This window comes from Osmerus eperlanus, chromosome 9, assembly GCF_963692335.1.
Source record: "Osmerus eperlanus chromosome 9, fOsmEpe2.1, whole genome shotgun sequence".
Taxonomy (NCBI): domain Eukaryota; kingdom Metazoa; phylum Chordata; class Actinopteri; order Osmeriformes; family Osmeridae; genus Osmerus; species Osmerus eperlanus.
In genome coordinates this window covers 5,538,008-5,554,589 of record NC_085026.1, presented here as the reverse complement: position 1 = coordinate 5,554,589, position 16,582 = coordinate 5,538,008, and the positions used below count along the sequence as shown (strand labels likewise).

The 16,582-nt window shown below is 49.9% G+C and overlaps 1 protein-coding gene across 2 annotated transcripts in view; it reads left to right on the top strand.

Annotated features, from left to right (window-relative positions):
- atrn (attractin) overlaps positions 1-16,582 on the top strand; it is a 49,807-nt gene that overhangs the window by 16,360 nt on the left and 16,865 nt on the right. The window contains exons 11-24 of one of the 2 annotated variants that reach the window (XM_062469056.1): positions 1,450-1,534; positions 2,204-2,424; positions 2,607-2,728; positions 3,028-3,166; positions 3,374-3,558; positions 4,957-5,176; positions 5,311-5,496; positions 5,968-6,213; positions 6,455-6,592; positions 6,954-7,047; positions 7,291-7,343; positions 7,899-7,993; positions 8,133-8,211; positions 8,439-8,593. In XM_062469056.1, coding sequence (XP_062325040.1) covers positions 1,450-1,534; positions 2,204-2,424; positions 2,607-2,728; positions 3,028-3,166; positions 3,374-3,558; positions 4,957-5,176; positions 5,311-5,496; positions 5,968-6,213; positions 6,455-6,592; positions 6,954-7,047; positions 7,291-7,343; positions 7,899-7,993; positions 8,133-8,211; positions 8,439-8,593 — 2,018 coding nt within the window. Of the gene's footprint in view, positions 1-1,449; positions 1,535-2,203; positions 2,425-2,606; positions 2,729-3,027; positions 3,167-3,373; positions 3,559-4,956; positions 5,177-5,310; positions 5,497-5,967; positions 6,214-6,454; positions 6,593-6,953; positions 7,048-7,290; positions 7,344-7,898; positions 7,994-8,132; positions 8,212-8,435; positions 8,594-16,582 lie in introns of both variants that reach the window. The other variant, XM_062469055.1, reaches the window with a different exon arrangement.

Below are 16,582 nucleotides of genomic sequence, written 5' to 3'. Positions count from 1 at the left end.
ATCGCTGGTCCTTTCAACACCACCGCCTTCACACGCTATGCGCCAGGACGGCCCTGCTCATGCTGATTGGCTGAAGGGGTCTGATGAGTAAATCCATTGTTTGATTGGATGAACCAGAGAGCCGATCAGAGTTCAGACGTTTCAATTATTCTGGTGTTCCCTTGGTGATTAAAGATGTGACAAGGGTTGTCCGACATCCCATAATGGAAGATGAAATGGCCTGTCACATCCAGACTTCAGTCTTCAGGTTGACGTCCTGTGGACAGTGTTCAGATTGAGTTTACTGCCCTGCGCCCCCTCTTTCATTCTGTCATCCTCTCCCTCCTTCCTGCTGTCTCTCCCTCTTGTCTCTCCCTCCCTCCTTCATCCTCGCCCTTCCTCTTCTGCTTCCCTCCCTCGCTCTTGACTCTCCGTCCCTCCTCCTGGCCCTCCCTCCTTCCTCCTGTCCCCCCCCTCTCCCTCCCTCCTTCATCCTCACCCCCTTCCTGCTGTCCCTCCCTCCTGTCTCTTCCTCCCTCCCTCCTTCCTCCTGTCCCTCCCTCCTGTCTCTCCCTCCCTCCTTCCTCCTGTCCCTCCTTCCTCCTGTCTCTCCCTCCCTCCCTCCTCCTGGGCCCTCTGCTCAGAAAGACTGCAGCTTGTCTGGGAGCTGTGGAGTGGCAGGGCACCCTGGGGGCAGGTCCCATCGTGCTTCTCTCCTAGTGCTGCCGATTGACAGCATGATTGACAGGTGGGGGAATGACTCTCCAGGGAGCATGGCGGGGCTCTCGGGGAGCTAGACGACATGATTGGAGCATCACAGCGCCACTGTCATCGGTGCACCTCCTGTCCTTTCTGCAGTGTGCGCGTTCGTGCGTGCGTGTGTCTGGTAGGATTACCACTGTAGAGTGTGGATGGAGGACCACCGAACACACTGACCACGTCCACTGGCGCCTGAGAATCATCCTCAGCAGACAACTGCTGGGTTTCTAGTTTCTGTTTCCTGCTCAAAAATCTCTGGGTAAAGCAAGAGAGAGAGCGAGAGAGAGATGCATCTGGTGACTCCCTTCCCTAGCGTTGGGGGGCAACGCTAGGGAAGGGACCTCAGGCTGGCTCTTGTATTGGCCAGAGAGACCAATGTTCCTCCCCCCCAGGGGCGTGACACTGGAGGAGGAGGGCTGTGATGGGCCAGTATCCAGCCAGTTTGTTCTGCAGATCAAGTTCTCTCTGTAGTACCAGTGTTTCCCACCAGGGGGTACTATGGACCCATCCTGGCCGGGTTAGCTGTATGTACTGGATACAGGATGCAGGACTCTCCAGCGTCTAGGAGTCGTCCTGTTCTGCCTTCGAGTTAATACATGTCACAAGACAATCCCCTTCCTGTAAAGCTTGTATGTGCTTAAGGAAGGGTACTAATTAATGTGCCTGTAGTCATGGTGACAGAAAGGGTGTCATGTTTCCCTGTGTTCGCAGTGTGTGACGAGTGGTCAGTGCTGCCCAGGCCAGACCTGCTCCACCATCTCAACCGCTTCGGACACTCTGCCGTCTACAGCGACAGGTACACACACACACACACACACCCCTCCCTGTCTGCTCCCTGCTACAACCCCCCACCAGGATTTCTTAAGCCCTTTCAGATCTGTGCGTGCCCCCCCCTCCCCACAGGGGGTGACCCCATCACTGTTTGAAGAGGAGAGAGGGAGAGAGGGAGGGAGGGGTAGAAAGACAGAGGGTGGGGTATTGATGGAATAGGTGAGAAGGAAGGGAAGACGAGGAAGGGAAGAGGATGAAATGATTTATCACACAAACCCCAGTTAGCAGAGCCGGCAGGAAACCGAAAGAAAGGGGTGGGGGTGTCGGGGGTGGTGGGGGGGGTGATGGGGGGGGTGATGTTTGAGGAGATATGAGGGCTTGGCCGGTGTTTGACCGTGAGGGCCAGGGGGGCCTGAGGATGTGTTTGATACACCGTAGGAGGTACTGAGAGAGCAGGGGTCAGTGTTGCCTAGGGAACCGCGATCCTCATGCAGCCCGTCTTTTGTGTTTTCTCCTCCCCTCCCTTCCTCTCCCCTCTCTGCCTGCTCTGCTAACTGGTGATTGTGTGATCAATCATTTAATCTCTCCTTCCTTCCTTCTCACCTACCCCTTCCATACCCCACCCTCTTTCTTTCTCTATCTCTCTCTCACTTACACTCTTTCTCACCTCCCCCCCATCCCTCTCTTCTTTCAGTGTGATGTATGTGTTTGGAGGCTTCAACAGTCTGTTGCTGAGTGATGTCCTGAGGTACACTCCAGCCAACTGCTCAGGCCTGCCCAGCCCAGAGAGCTGCTCTGGAGGAGGCCCTGGCCTGCGCTGCCTCTGGAACACCACCCAGGGTGTCTGCCTGCCCTGGGGGGGCCCCGACCCCCAGTCTCCCGGCCCCCAGCCCCCCGGGTGCGGTGCCCGCACATGTAGGTGCCCCCCCCCCCCCCCCCCCCCAACGAAACATCCCACTCTTTACTCATTCATACATATTCCCCTACACACCTGGGTTGGATGAAGATGAAGAATGGGTACATTGCTATATTAATAGTTCACGTCGAGCCCACGCACTTAATTATCTCTGGTGTGTGTGTGTGTGTGGTGTATGTAGATGCTGACAGCCAGCGCTGTGACCAGTACACAGACTGCTACAGCTGTACAGCCAACACCAACGGCTGCATGTGGTGTGGCCTGCAGTGTGTGTCCCTGGGGAGCAACTGCACAGCAGCAGCGGTGAGTCTGGGGGCAGGGGGTGGCAGAAGGAGCTGGAGGCCCAGGAGGGCTGGTGGGGGGGCTTGAAGGACTGGGGGGGGGGGGGCAGGGGGGGGGGGGGGGGGCAGGAATGGGCCGCCAGTGGTCTACCTCTGTGTGTATGTGTGTGGCTGGGAGATTTGCTGACGCCTGTTCTAGGAAAGCAGCAGTGTTTACAGCAAACTGGGGAGTTTTTATGAATGCCATGTGTGACCAGCTTCATATGTGGGTCCCAGCACTCTGAAGGGAAGGTGTCAGGACTGACTCTGAGTGTGTCCCAGGGCCCCATAGCGGAGTATGAGGTGTGCCCCAAGGACAACCCCTCATACGTGTGCAACAAGAAGACCAGCTGTAAGAGCTGTGCCATCAACCCTAACTGCCAGTGGGAGACCCGCAACCAGGAGTGCATCTCTCTGCCAGGTAGCCATGCTAACCATGCTAACCATGCTAACGCTAACACTGCTCCCCATACCAACAATGAAGCTATGTGATCCCAGCCAACCCATCCAGACAATCCAAGCGCTAAATCCACCCATTCGAAAACCTTGCTAACCGTAGCCCCGCCACCTGAAACCTCGCTAACCCTGATCCGTGAAGGTAAATCTGAAGGCGTTCCTCCTTCTCCAGAGAACGTGTGTGGGGAGAGCTGGAGGCTGGTGGGGAACTCCTGTATGAAGTTCATCACGGCTAACGACTCGTACGACAACGCCAAGCTGACCTGCCGCAGCCACAACAACGCCGTGCTGGCCTCCCTCACCACGCAGAAGAAGGTGGACTTTGTCCTCAAGGAGCTGCAGATCATGAACGTGCTGGTGAGTTAGCGGCTGGAGGCTGGGAAGAGGCTAGAAGTTATGGGGGCGAGGCTAGTTGGAGGCCAGGGGGCGGTTGCACAAAACACTTCAGTTTTCCCCTTAAGTATGAAAGTTAAGGCTTAATTTCTCCTTAGCTGAGGGACATACTTAAGGGTTTTACACAAAATCCCTTAAAAGGTTTCCTTAGTTAAGGATGAACATTTAAGGAGTTTACTGCTTTGAAAGTGATTTTACAGCAGTCAAATTATGCCGTCTCCACAGAGACCGTTTGTTTGTTTGCTTGCACTAGCACTTGTGATAACTGTTATCGCCTCCACTGTTTTACCTCCAGGGTTTCCCGCAGCACTTTGCAGTTAAGGCGGCCGCCTAGGCAACACACGCCTGCGGCCTTAACTACGTCGTAAAAAACAAAACGATATCCGCCCGCGTTACTCTGTCCTGTTTTCTCCCCACCCTACCACCTTAACTAACACATTTTATGCGGGAAACCCTGACCTCTGTTGGCCTGCAGTAAAAAAAAAGTTAAATCCATAAAATGGAATGAGACAGGAAGACTAAAACTTGTTACCTGTGTTGAACTAGCACATTTTTGGGAGGGTTAGGGGTTGAAACGTAAATAGAGTTATCTTGGTATAGGAGGATTTCATACGTTATACATTGTTTTTCATAAGCAGCTGGACATGTCGGTCTACATAAGTGAGGAGACCGACAGCTACAGTAAAGCTGCTAGCTAATATTAACGTGGGAGTGAGAGATGCTTTGCAGAGGCAACGGTGCACAACAAACGTTGGACATCTTTTATGTTATGAGAAGTGTGAAATTAATTCTTGGTTCATTTTGAAACTCTGGCGGGACTAATTAGACTGGCAGACCGCCACTGTCTAAGTAATGAAAGGGAAACACTGGGTTACGGTAGTCAGGGGTACCTCAATTAGTTTTCCTTACTTTGATTGATAAGGTCTTTCGTGCAACGGTTTAACAAACTTAAACAAATTCTGGAAGTCCAAGGTAAAACCTTAAATACATGAGAACATTTTAGGTTTGTGCAAGCTACTTTATTTTAAGGAAGCCAGACTTAAAAGCTTGGACTTCAAGGGAAATCTTAACTGAAAGTGGTTTGTGCTACTGGTCCTGGGGGTTTGGGGCTGGAGGATGGTTAGAGGCCAATGGCTTGGGGCTGTAGGCTGGTTAAAGGCTGGGGACTGGAAGCTGGTTCGAGGCTAGAGGGTACATTTAGTCATTTAGCAGGGGCTGGAGGTTAGTTAGAGATTAGATATTAGAAGCTGGAGGCTAGTTAGAAGCTAGAGGTTGGTTAGAGGTTAGGTGCTGGAGGGCTGGTTGGAGGCTCGGGGGGTTAGAGGCTGTGTGACGACCCTCTGGCGTGCTCCTGTGTGGCAGTACAAGGCGACGATGACTCCGTGGGTGGGCCTGAGGAAGATCAACGTGTCGTACTGGTGCTGGGAGGACATGTCCCCCTTCACCAACTCGTCCCTGCAGTGGCTGGAGGGCGAGCCCAGCGACGCCGGCTTCTGTGGCTACCTGGCCGAGCCCCATGCCGGGGGCCTCAAGGCGCACACCTGCATCAGCCCCGTCAACGGCAGCCTCTGTGAACGCGCTGGTGGGCCTCAAACACACACACACACACACACTCACTCAGATACACACTCAGAAACACGCTCTCTCAGATGCACACTATAGTGAATGAGGTTTTGTCTCTTCCTCACTGGCTATCTCTCCTCCCCCTCTCTTCAGCCAACCTCAGTGCCAAGCAGTGTCGCACGCCCTGTGCGCTGCGCTCCAGCTGCAGTGAGTGCACCAGTAGCAGCTCAGAGTGCATGTGGTGCAGCAACATGAGGCAGTGCGTCGACTCCAACGCCTACGTCGCCTCTTTCCCTTTCGGACAGTGCATGGAGTGGTACACCCTGAACAGCTGCCCTCGTAAGACCCTGCGCCATGCGCTCGCTCTCTCTCTTCCTCTCTATCTCTCTCTCCCTCAGTCTCTGTCTCTCTTCCTCTGTCTCTATATCTCTCTTCCTCTCAGTCTGTATCTCTCTCCCTCTCTGTCTATTTCTCTCTCTCCCTATCTTCCTCTCTTCCTCTCAGTCTCTCTCTATCTCTTCCTCTATCTCTCTCTCTCCCTATCTCCCTCTCTTCCTCTCAGTCTCTCTCTATCTCTTCCTCTCAGTCTCTATCTCTCTCTCCCTCAGTCTCTGTCTCTCTTCCTCTGTCTCTATATCTCTCTTCCTCTCAGTCTCTCTCTTCCTCTCAGTCTATCTCTCTCCCTCTCTGTCTCTTCCTCTCAGTGTCTCCCTCTGTCTCTCTCTGTTTGCCTCAACCTCTCTGTGTCTCTGTTTCTCTTTCTGTCTCTTACTTTCTGTTTCTCTGTGTGTGTCTGTGTTTGTATGCCAGCGGAGAGCTGTTTGGGGTACCGGACATGTGGCCAGTGTCTGGACCAGCCTGGCTGTGGCTGGTGTACGGACCCCAGCAGCACAGGCAGGGGTCAGTGCATGGAGGGCTCCTTCAGGGGCCCCTTCCAGAGCCCCGTCCCGGCCCCCTCCAAGCAGCCCGGCCTGGGCTACACCCCCCCTCCGGCCCTCAATGCCAGCATGTGCCCCTCCCAGAGCAAATACAACTGGTCCTTCATCCACTGCCCAGGTAGAGCCGTCACCTCCACCTTTCACTTAACCACTTAAGAAAACAACTTCATAAATCCTGAGGGGCATTCGGGTGTCTAAGTAACTGTGTGCCATCAGAGAATAAGTCAAAACAGAGGTAAAACACACACTTGATAGAATATCCACAAGTATCGAAATAAATGCAGCAACAGTCTGTGGTTGGGTTCTGAGGGGTCAGTGTTGCCTAGGGAACCGTGATACTCATGCTGTGTGTGTTGCAGCGTGCCAGTGTAACGGCCACAGCCAGTGTGTGAACCAGAGTGAGTGTGAGAAGTGTGAGGACCTCACCACTGGACGCCACTGCGAGAGCTGCATTGCTGGTTACCACGGAGATCCCACCAACGGAGGCAACTGTCAACGTGAGTAGATACAGGAAGCAGGAAGTAGTTGCAGGAAGTAGTTACAAGGAGTAGTTATAAGAAGCAGGAAGTAGTTGCAAGAAGTAGTTACAAGAATCAGGAAGTAGTTGTAGGAAATAGTTGAGGCTCTGTTCCTGGTCCAGGCTAGGATCAGATATGAAGGATAAGACACTTTGGTTCATTACCCAGGAGACTTTGCATATTTTGCGTGAGTAAATGACTCTTGGACACCAACATGGGCTCAGCTCCGGGCTAACTGAATGCATAACAGTAGATGTCAAGAATCGACACATTTGGCCTTTAAGCGGATTGACGTCTACATTGTGTTCTCTGGCCTCTAACGGGAGGTGTGTTTTCCCAGCCTGCAAGTGTAACGGCCATGCCAGCATGTGCAACCCCAACAACGGCAAGTGCTTCTGTACCACCAAGGGCATCAAAGGAGACCACTGCCAGCTGTGAGTATTACACATGGTCACTCTACTCCTCCAAACACTCTACTCTACCGCCCCAAACACTCTATTCCTCCTAACACTCTACTCTAACCCTAACCCTGGTTTACAAAACTCACCTCCAAATGCTTTTTCTGCCCTTTTCTACGATTGACGCTTGGATTCCTGCTGATACTATTGATTGGACTTTATACCCTCTCTCCTCCGCCTACCTTTTCTCTCAGTGCTTTCATTGCTATTTTCTTTCAGGTGTGAACTAGAGAACCGTTACCAAGGCAACCCACTCAAGGGAACATGTTACTGTAAGTAGAATCCAATTATAGGCGTAGGTGGAGAAAATCACCCTAAAACACAACAGTCAAGTGGAGTCTAATCTCGGTTCCGGTCAGTCACAAAGCACTTACAATCAAAGTACTCCTCAAGTAGTCTGACTTTCCAAGCCATACATGAGAAGAGATGCACTTTCACACTCCACTTAGAGGATAAGTGAACAAGCCTGTTTGTTCCCTGAGCTTTGAGAACCTGTGATTCCCTGAGGGATCTGGGTGGGGGCATCGTACTAGGAGCAGCAATGTGGCCCAGAGACATTTACATTACATTTAGTCATTTAACAGACACTCTTATCCAGAGCGACTTATAGTAAGTTCCCCCTGAGGCAAGTAGGGTGAAGTGCCTTGACCAAGGACACAACGTCATTTGTCACGGGCGGGAATCGAACCGGCAACCTTCTGATTAATAGCCCGATTCCCTAACCGCTCAACCATCTGACCCCCAACTCCATACCTCCACCTGTTTACCTGGAAGGGTCCCTTTCAGTCTGGTTTATTGTGACAGCACTTTCTGTTTCCTGCCGGCAGACACGTTGCTGATCGACTACCAGTTCACCTTCAGCCTATCACAGGAAGACGATCGCTACTACACCGCCATCAACTTCGTAGCCACGCCCGACGAGGTGCGGCTCCTGTCTGCCTGTTTGCCTACCTGTCTGCCTGGCTGTCCGACCTGTCTGTCGGCCTGTCTGTTGGTCTGTCTGTCATTATATTCAGCAATGGTTCTATCTATAAGTTACATACCTTTTCTGTCTCCTGTAGCAAAATCGGGATTTGGACATGTTCATCAATGCTTCCAAGAACTTCAACCTGAACATCACCTGGGCAGCTAGCTTCACAGGTGTGACAAACACTTACACACTTACACACACATGCACACACTGGCTTGTGCGCTGAACAGAGTACAATGTCTTTAGGAAATGTCTTGTCTACATTAAGAGACTGTTAAACCCATTCAACTAATCCTTTCATCTCTTTGATCCGTCTACGCACCTGCTTGTCTGTGTCTGTCTGTCTGTCTGTCTATCTGTCTGTCTGTATCTGCCTGTCTTGGCTGTCTGTCAGCAGGGACCCAGACTGGAGAGGAGATACCCATTGTGTCCAGAAGCAGCATCAAGGAGTTCAAGGACAGCTTCTCCAACGAGAACTTTGACTTCCGCAACAACCCAAACATTACATTCTTTGTGTATGTCAGCAACTTCACATGGCCCATTAAAATCCAAGTGAGTCCACATCAACCCCCCCACCCCACTCGGCCACATTCCCACCCCACACACACACACTCCCAACCCACACACACACACACACACACACACACACACTCCCAACCCCCCCACACACACACACACCCTCCCAACCCACACACACACACACACACACACACTCCCAACCCCCACACACACACTCCCAAACCAGACATGACTATATACTAGGGGTCGGAATCTTTTGGTACCTCACGATTAGATTCGAATCGATTCTTGGGGTCATGATTCGATTAAATATCGATTCATGATTTTTAATCAAATTTTGATTCAATAATGCTTACATTTAATTCCAGTTTGCTGTTTAGTGTTACTTGTTTCTAATTGACTGTGATACGCAGTTAAGTGTTGAAGAAAAACATCCCACTGCATCAAAACCTTGAAATGTATTGTTTTTCTTGCGGTTTAGTAAACTCCTTGTTATAAACAAATGCAATTGAATTTAAGCTGACTGCAACCATTCAACATATGACAGTCTTCTGTTATTATAAGCAAGGCAGCCCTGAGACAGATAGAATAACTAGTTCGTACAAAAATACAAAATTAAACCCACCCCTACTATATACTAAAACATACTATACATTAACATCCCTACAGTTACTATAACATACAATAACATAACTATAGTATACTGTAAGGCTGGGTGTCACCCTGCCCCCACCTCTCATATGCTAAAATCTGGAGTCCCTGGACAGTCTCTACTTGATGGCTCTCACACCTCATTGCCTAACTTACTGTAGCATTGCTAGTAATATGTTGATAAGGGTCAAGATGTGGTGTGATTGGTTGTTCTTGGATTTAAAGGGAATTGTGAAGCATTGTTCTGTGGATTCTTGATCTCCTGAGACCTTCTCCTCAGCTCTGGCTTGTCCTTCTCCTTCCTCACCTCTTGCTTTCTCTCTGATTTACAATAATCAAGGTAGACTTGGTAAGAGTTAACCTTCATTTTGTAACATGTTTGCCTTGTATTTGATTGCATTAATTTGCAATGTTATTAAATGTACATTTCATTTAACCTTACTTTTGACCATTCTTGCTCTGATTTACAGTCGAATAACTGCAATTTCCATTGGTATTGCCATTATTTGGTTAATGTTAATACACTGTTCAGTTTCCCCGCTTCCTTCAAACATAGGGGCATCGTTTTGGTTGTTTGGCCGATATTAAACCCCCTACAATACTATACATACTACAGTGTACTACTATGTACTACTATACATAACTACAGTATATACAATAAGATATTATACCATAAGGTCACTGAAAAATTTACTGTAACATACTATGTCTCCCCTTCCATCTACCTTCGAGGACATTCCTTCTGGAGTCATCCTGAGACTTGCTTCACTGATGTAGTGGTGTTGTTTTAGGACGGGGTTTGGGGCGGATGTGGGCCGCATACTTGAGAGTTGTGGATATATAGTGCATACTGGTGACGTCCTTCAGGACCGGCTGTGTGTGTGTGTGTGTGTCAGTGCACTTCTCTCTCTCACTCTCGCCTCCCAGTCAGCCAGTGTGTGTGCGTGTTCACTTCTGGAAAACATTAGGTGTCCTTGCTCCTTCCTTCCACCCCACCCCTCTCCTCTCTCTCTTTCGCTCTCTCCCTCCATCTCTCACCTCCTGCAAACTCTTCCCTCCTCTCTCTCTCCTTCCCTCACCCCCCTGAAGTCTCCTCCCTCCTCTCTCTGTCTCCTTCCCTCACTCCCCTGAAGTCTCCCTCCTCTCTCTCTCCTTCCCTCACCCCTGAAGTCTCCTCCCTCCTCTCTCTCTCCTTCCCTCACCCCTGAAGTCTCCTCCCTCCTCTCTCTCTCCTTCCCTCACCCCCCTGAAGTCTCCTCCCTCCTCTGTCTCTCTTTCCCTCACCCCCTGAAGTAAGTAGTAAGTACATTTTATTTATAAAGCACACTCAACAAAGCAAGGCTGACCGAGGTGCCGAACAGAAGCACAAAAATAATAATACAAATAAATCTAAAAAACACTATAAAATACATAAATGTTAAAGACAAACTAGACAAACTAGGTAGACGGCATGCCGACAAACACACTGGCGCCATCAAGAACAACTACAAAACCATACTGCAGCTACAACAGTTCACTTAAGTAAGTGATTGCACAAAAAAAAGCGCAGCTAGTTCAGGCAGGGCCCTGAAGTCTCCTCCCTCCTCTCTCTCCTTCCCTCACCCCCCTGAAGTCTCCTCCCTCCTCTCTCTCCTTCCCTCACCCCCCTGAAGTCTCCTCCCTCCTCTCTCTCCTTCCCTCACCCCCCTGAAGTCTCCTCCCTCCTCTCTCTCCTTCCCTCACCCCCCTGAAGTCTCCTCCCTCCTCTCTCTCCTTCCCTCACCCCCCTGAAGTCTCCTCCCTCCTCTCTCTCCTTCCCTCACCCCCCTGAAGTCTCCTCCCTCCTCTCTCTCCTTCCCTCACCCCCCTGAAGTCTCCTCCCTCCTCTCTCTCCTTCCCTCACCCCCCTGAAGTCTCCTCCCTCCTCTCTCTCCTTCCCTCACCCCCCTGAAGTCTCCTCCCTCCTCTCTCTCCTTCCCTCACCCCCCTGAAGTCTCCTCCCTCCTCTCTCTCCTTCCCTCACCCCCCTGAAGTCTCCTCCCTCCTCTCTCTCCTTCCCTCACCCCCCTGAAGTCTCCTCCCTCCTCTCTCTCCTTCCCTCACCCCCCTGAAGTCTCCTCCCTCCTCTCTCTCTCTCTCCTTCCCTCACCCCCTGAAGTCTCCTCCTCCGTGCTGTGTGCTCAGCTCAGCTCTCGCTGCAGCCAGGAGAAGAGCTCCACAGCAGAGCCCCCGGCCTCCCCGGCCCCGTGGCTGGCCACTGGAGGCTCCAGTGCACCTGGTGACCCGGTTAGTAAGCTCCTGTCCTCCCTCCACTGCTCGGAGGTCACTCTGCTGCTCCTTCTCTCCTCCTCCTCCCCCAGGGCTAGCCTGGCCCTGCTCCTACTCCTGTGTCATCTTCACCCACGTCTCTCCCTCTTTGTTTCACCCCCCCCCCCCCTCCCCACTCAATCCTGGCTGGGGGGCACTTTCACACTCCGACGTGTCTCTTTAGTTTGTTGGTGTGTGCATGTGCAAGAGTGAGGTCTCCTCAGAGCTAGTGCCTTGTCCAGTGTGTGTAGAGCTGGTGTTGTTGTTGTGTGGATGGGGCTGGCTAGGGCAGCATGGTAGAGATTGCTTCATAAACAGGACCTGGGCAAAGTGGAATGTTAAGTTGAAACACATGGTGCTGGGTCTGTAGCCAGCACCAGTACCTCTATAGAGCTGCTCTGTCCTCAGTACCTCTAGACCGTCTCTGTCCTCAGTACCTCTATAGACCTGATCTGTAGAGGGCTGTCTAAAGAGTAGCAGCTCTTTAAATTGGTTCTAGTCTTGTATTTCTTCTGCATGTGGTCAGAAGTCCAGAGTTATGGGGCCTCTGGGATGCGTGTGTACTTCTGCTGCAGTCCGTGGGTGTATGCTCATACTGAATGCTTACCTTGTGCGCTCGAAACGGGGATTGAAATAGGAATTCCAGTCAGGTTGTGTTAAGAGTTGGGTCCCGAGGCTCATGGAGGGTCATGTGATGCTCCACCCCGGGAGCACCAGACCAACCAGAGCAGTGGACCAGTTCAGCGACCTGGTGTGGACATTTACACTTTCACATATTATTTGTTAGGCAAACACTAATGGATGGGTGATATACATATCACCGCCGATATATATCCCAATATATCGGCCGTGATCTCATTATCGCCTAGGGCTGCAACTAACGATTATTTTAATAATTGATTAATCTGTCGATTGTTTTTTTGATTAATCGGTGAATCGGATAAAAATTGGGCTCAAGCCTTCGGCGAGCACAACCATTGTTCTCTCTCATATTTATTATTATTATTTTCCCACCCCTAAGGATCCCTCAATATTTGGACTACATAGACAACGTCGGTGTCGAAATGTTCATCTTGGTCCCAAATTGTGTTACTTGTATAGGGATTTACGTTTAGGCTGAAATTATTTTTTTGTGGCGAAAAGTGCTTTTTGTGTCAGAAGGGACCTCAGCGCTAGCCTAACAGACGCAACGTCAGCACACGTTATCAACGACGCATAGATGCGCCAGTAAGACAGACAGCTATATCAGCGAACCCTCGGCATTAGTACCGTAGCAACGTTGGATTTCATGGAGCCGACCAGCTAGATACTTATTTAGCACTAGTGTTGCTACCTGCATATACCTACAGCTGGCAGCTGTGCTCCATTTTGCTCCTAGATTCAGACCTAGCACCGGTCATTTGTAGAGCTAGCTAACTACAACACTTCTGTTATGTGGGAATCGCAGCAGCTAACCAGTCGAAGGGCGTACAAAAATACAGGAGCCCACCCCACAATTTCCCCAGAAATTGTACTAAAGGCACTTTTCGCCACGAAAACTTTATTTCAGCCTAAACCGTACAATTTCCCCAGAAATTGTACCCTTTCTAGTTTACTGTGAAATGCTCCCACACCTTGGATGACTTAGTCGTACTGACTTCTCTGCCTCCGCTGATGGTCTTTCCTCTACTTCCGCTCCGTTCTTTCTTCTTTTTTTTTGCTCTGCTCTGCTCTGCGCTCAACTCAACTTAAAAAAATATATATACTCAAACATCTCCGTGACTTATTGAGTGGCATAATAGTCGTGCGACACTGTTGCAGCCCTATTATCGCTCATCATTTAGTGTGTTATATATTGATCCCACCCATCATTTAGTGTGTTATAGCCTATATTGATCCTGGAGGGATGTGTAGAGACCAGATCCTGGAGAGATGTGTTGTGGAGTTATAAGGTTGTTGGTGGGATGTTGTGAGGAGGTGTGGCTGGTTTTGTTGGGAGTGTTGAAGGGGTGTTATAAGGATGTTGTGGAGGTGTTGGGGCAGCTGGCCCGAGCAGAGCTCCACCACCCTGCTTGTGTTGAAACAGCTGTGAGGATGTGGGAGGAGCCAGGAGGCAGAGACTGCAGTGTCTGCTTCAGAATAGTTTAGTGTGCAGGAATGTAACAGAGGAGGGAGGAGAGAGAGGGGGGGAGAGGAGGTAGAGAGAGAGAGAGGGAGGAGAGAGAAAGCGGAGGGAGGAGAGAGAGAGAGGGAGGGAGGAGAGAGAGGAGGGAGAGAGAGAAAGAAGAGGGAGGGAGAGAGAGAGGAGAGAGAGGGGGGGAAGAGAGGGGGGAAGGGAAGAAGGCTCACGAGAACTCGTGGTTTGGCCATCCTCTCAGTTTTCCATCTTTGCTGTGGGCCTGGTTTTCACACACACACACACACACACACATACATACATACATGCATACACCCACGTGCACGTCAGTGCTTAGCGGGCTGTCTGAAGCCCCTTTGGTATTTACAAGAGTCTCATACCTGTCTGGGCCTGGTGTTCCAACAGGAGTGTGTTTGTGTGTAGGGGGGTTTAATATTGGCCAAACAACCAATCTATTCCCCCACGGTTTAAATGAAGAGGGGTAAACTGAACTGTATTATATTATATTATATTAATATTAACCAAAATATGCTGGGATTGCAGTTATTTGACTCTGGGTTGAATAAGAGCAAGAATGGTCAGAGGAAAGTTAAATGAAACGGATATTTAATAACAATACAAATGAATTAAATCAATTTCAAAGCAAACATGTTACAAAGTGAAGGCTTTAAATCTGACCGACTATGATATGATTATTGCAAATGGGAGAGAGAGTCAGCGGTGAGGAGAGAGAAGCCAGAGGTGAGGAGAAGCCCTCAGAGAACCACCAATCAGAACACATCTTGGCTCTTATCAACATTATGACTACCAATGCAACAGTAAGTCACACAATGAGGTGTGAGACTTTGTCCAGCAACTCCAGTCTTTAGCACATGAGAGATGGGGACAGTGTTGTCACCTGTTCAGGGTGTTATTCCGGGATGTTATCGATACTGGGTAGTTATTCTGGGATGTTATAGATACTGGGTAGTTATTCTGGGATGTTACAGATACTGTTGGGGTATTTTATAGAGACGCAGCCCTGATCTCTGGACACGTATTATTCAACGTTGGCTTGCATAAGTCAGACCGGTTTTACAAGCTCTGATCCAGCAGAGTTTCCTAGCATTCATTGTCCTGATCGTACATTAAGTATTCGGAACCTAATCTGACGTGCGTCAGGCACTACTCTCCAGCTTTTGTCTTCTCTTCCCGTGGAATTGTATGCAAATCCTGGCTTTGTGGGGAATGATAAGCAGGCATGGTGATGAGCTCTGGCCTGAGGTGTCATTGTGGTGACGGGGGGGAGTGTGTGAGGGGAATTCTGTCAAAGCCGCGTTAGGCGTCTTCCACCACCAAGAGGCGCTGTTGAGCCTGCCAGGGATGGGCAGAGCACGGGGCAGGGAGTCGCAGCAGGCCGACCAGCAGGTCTGAGCAAGGAGCTTGGTTTCTGGGTGTGGAAGGATGTGCTTCCAACATGGCTGCCTGGGCCATGTGACCTGTGGCTGGGTTAGAGTCATGTGAGATTATGATGTGGTGTTCATTTAGCAGACGCTACCTCCTGAGCTAAGGGTAGACGGTAGGAGCGGTATAGAAATATATATACTGCTGTGAATTTACCCTGTGGTATGGATTTTTACTGTGCCGTGCTAACCTCGGTAGAGCCTTCCCGAAATATGATTTGTCGCAGCCCCGTTCACACCAGGCATAGAATTACCGTACGGAACTTGAACGCAAACAATCTAGTCAAACATCGCAAGCGATCTCAGACTTTATCGTTTGGTTTTATTTGACACAACTTCCGACATTTACAGAGACTTAAAAGTCAAACATGCAGCATGGAAGAGTGTAGCCATGCAAGCAAAGATGGTTAGAATTGTGAAATATTTATTGTAGGCCAACAAAATCGAGTATTCAGCCATGTAATAGTTTGTTATAGCTAGCTCACTACAAATATTGAAGTTGTGATCACTTAAACATATTGTTGAAACTACATATCAACTCTTCTTCCGTGGGAAAGCACTGCAAAAGTTGGAAATTCAACTCATCGACTCCTGCTGTACCCCATCAAAATCCGTCTGAGTGTGGGAGATTAGCCGCAGTGGTGTGGATCGCCGAAACGAGGGGGGGGGGGAGAGAATATATTGTGATATATACCGTTACCGTCAAATTATACTGTACTATACATTTTAGGCCATACCACCCAGCCCTGCTCTGAGCTAAACCCATCCCATGTATAGGTGAAGAAGCTGTCTGGAAGCAGTGGCCCAGTTCTAGTCACTTCCAGCCACAGATGAATGTCACAGCACTAGGACATTTGAATATTTGGAGCAGGGCAATATTGAAATAAATAATTGTTTTTTGTTTTTTCTCTCTCTTTTTTTGTTTTTTTAGAAGTCCGAACCTTGGGTCCTTAAGGGAAAAAAAGGTTTAGCCTGTGATTAATTTGTGTCATGGTATTTGTGTGGAATGTTGTTAGCTGGGGATCTCCCATGAGCAGGTCTCTCCCATTACCAGGAGCAGGTCTCTCCCATGAGCAGGAGCAGGTCTCTCTGCTGAGCAGGTCTCTCCCATGAGCAGGTCTCTCTGCTGAGCAGGTCTCTCCCATGAGCAGGAGCAGGTCTCTCTGCTGAGCAGGTCTCTCCCATGAGCAGGAGCAGGTCTCTCTCATGAGCAGGAGCAGGTCTCTCTGCTGAGCAGGTCTCTCCCATGAGCAGGAGCAGGTCTCTCTGCTGAGCAGGTCTCTCCCATGAGCAAGAGCAGGTCTCTCTGCTGAGCAGGTCTCTCCCATGAGCAGGAGCAGGTCTCTCTCATGAGCAAGAGCAAGTCTCTCCCATGAGCTGGAACAAGTGATGATAATCTGCTGATCCTGACAGGTCCACAAGCTCACCTGGGTCTGAGCTGGTATATCTAAACTGATATCTTTTGAACTGGTATCAATGAACTGGTGTGTTTGTCTATGCTGGTACTAAGTGTGTGTCTGTCTGCTC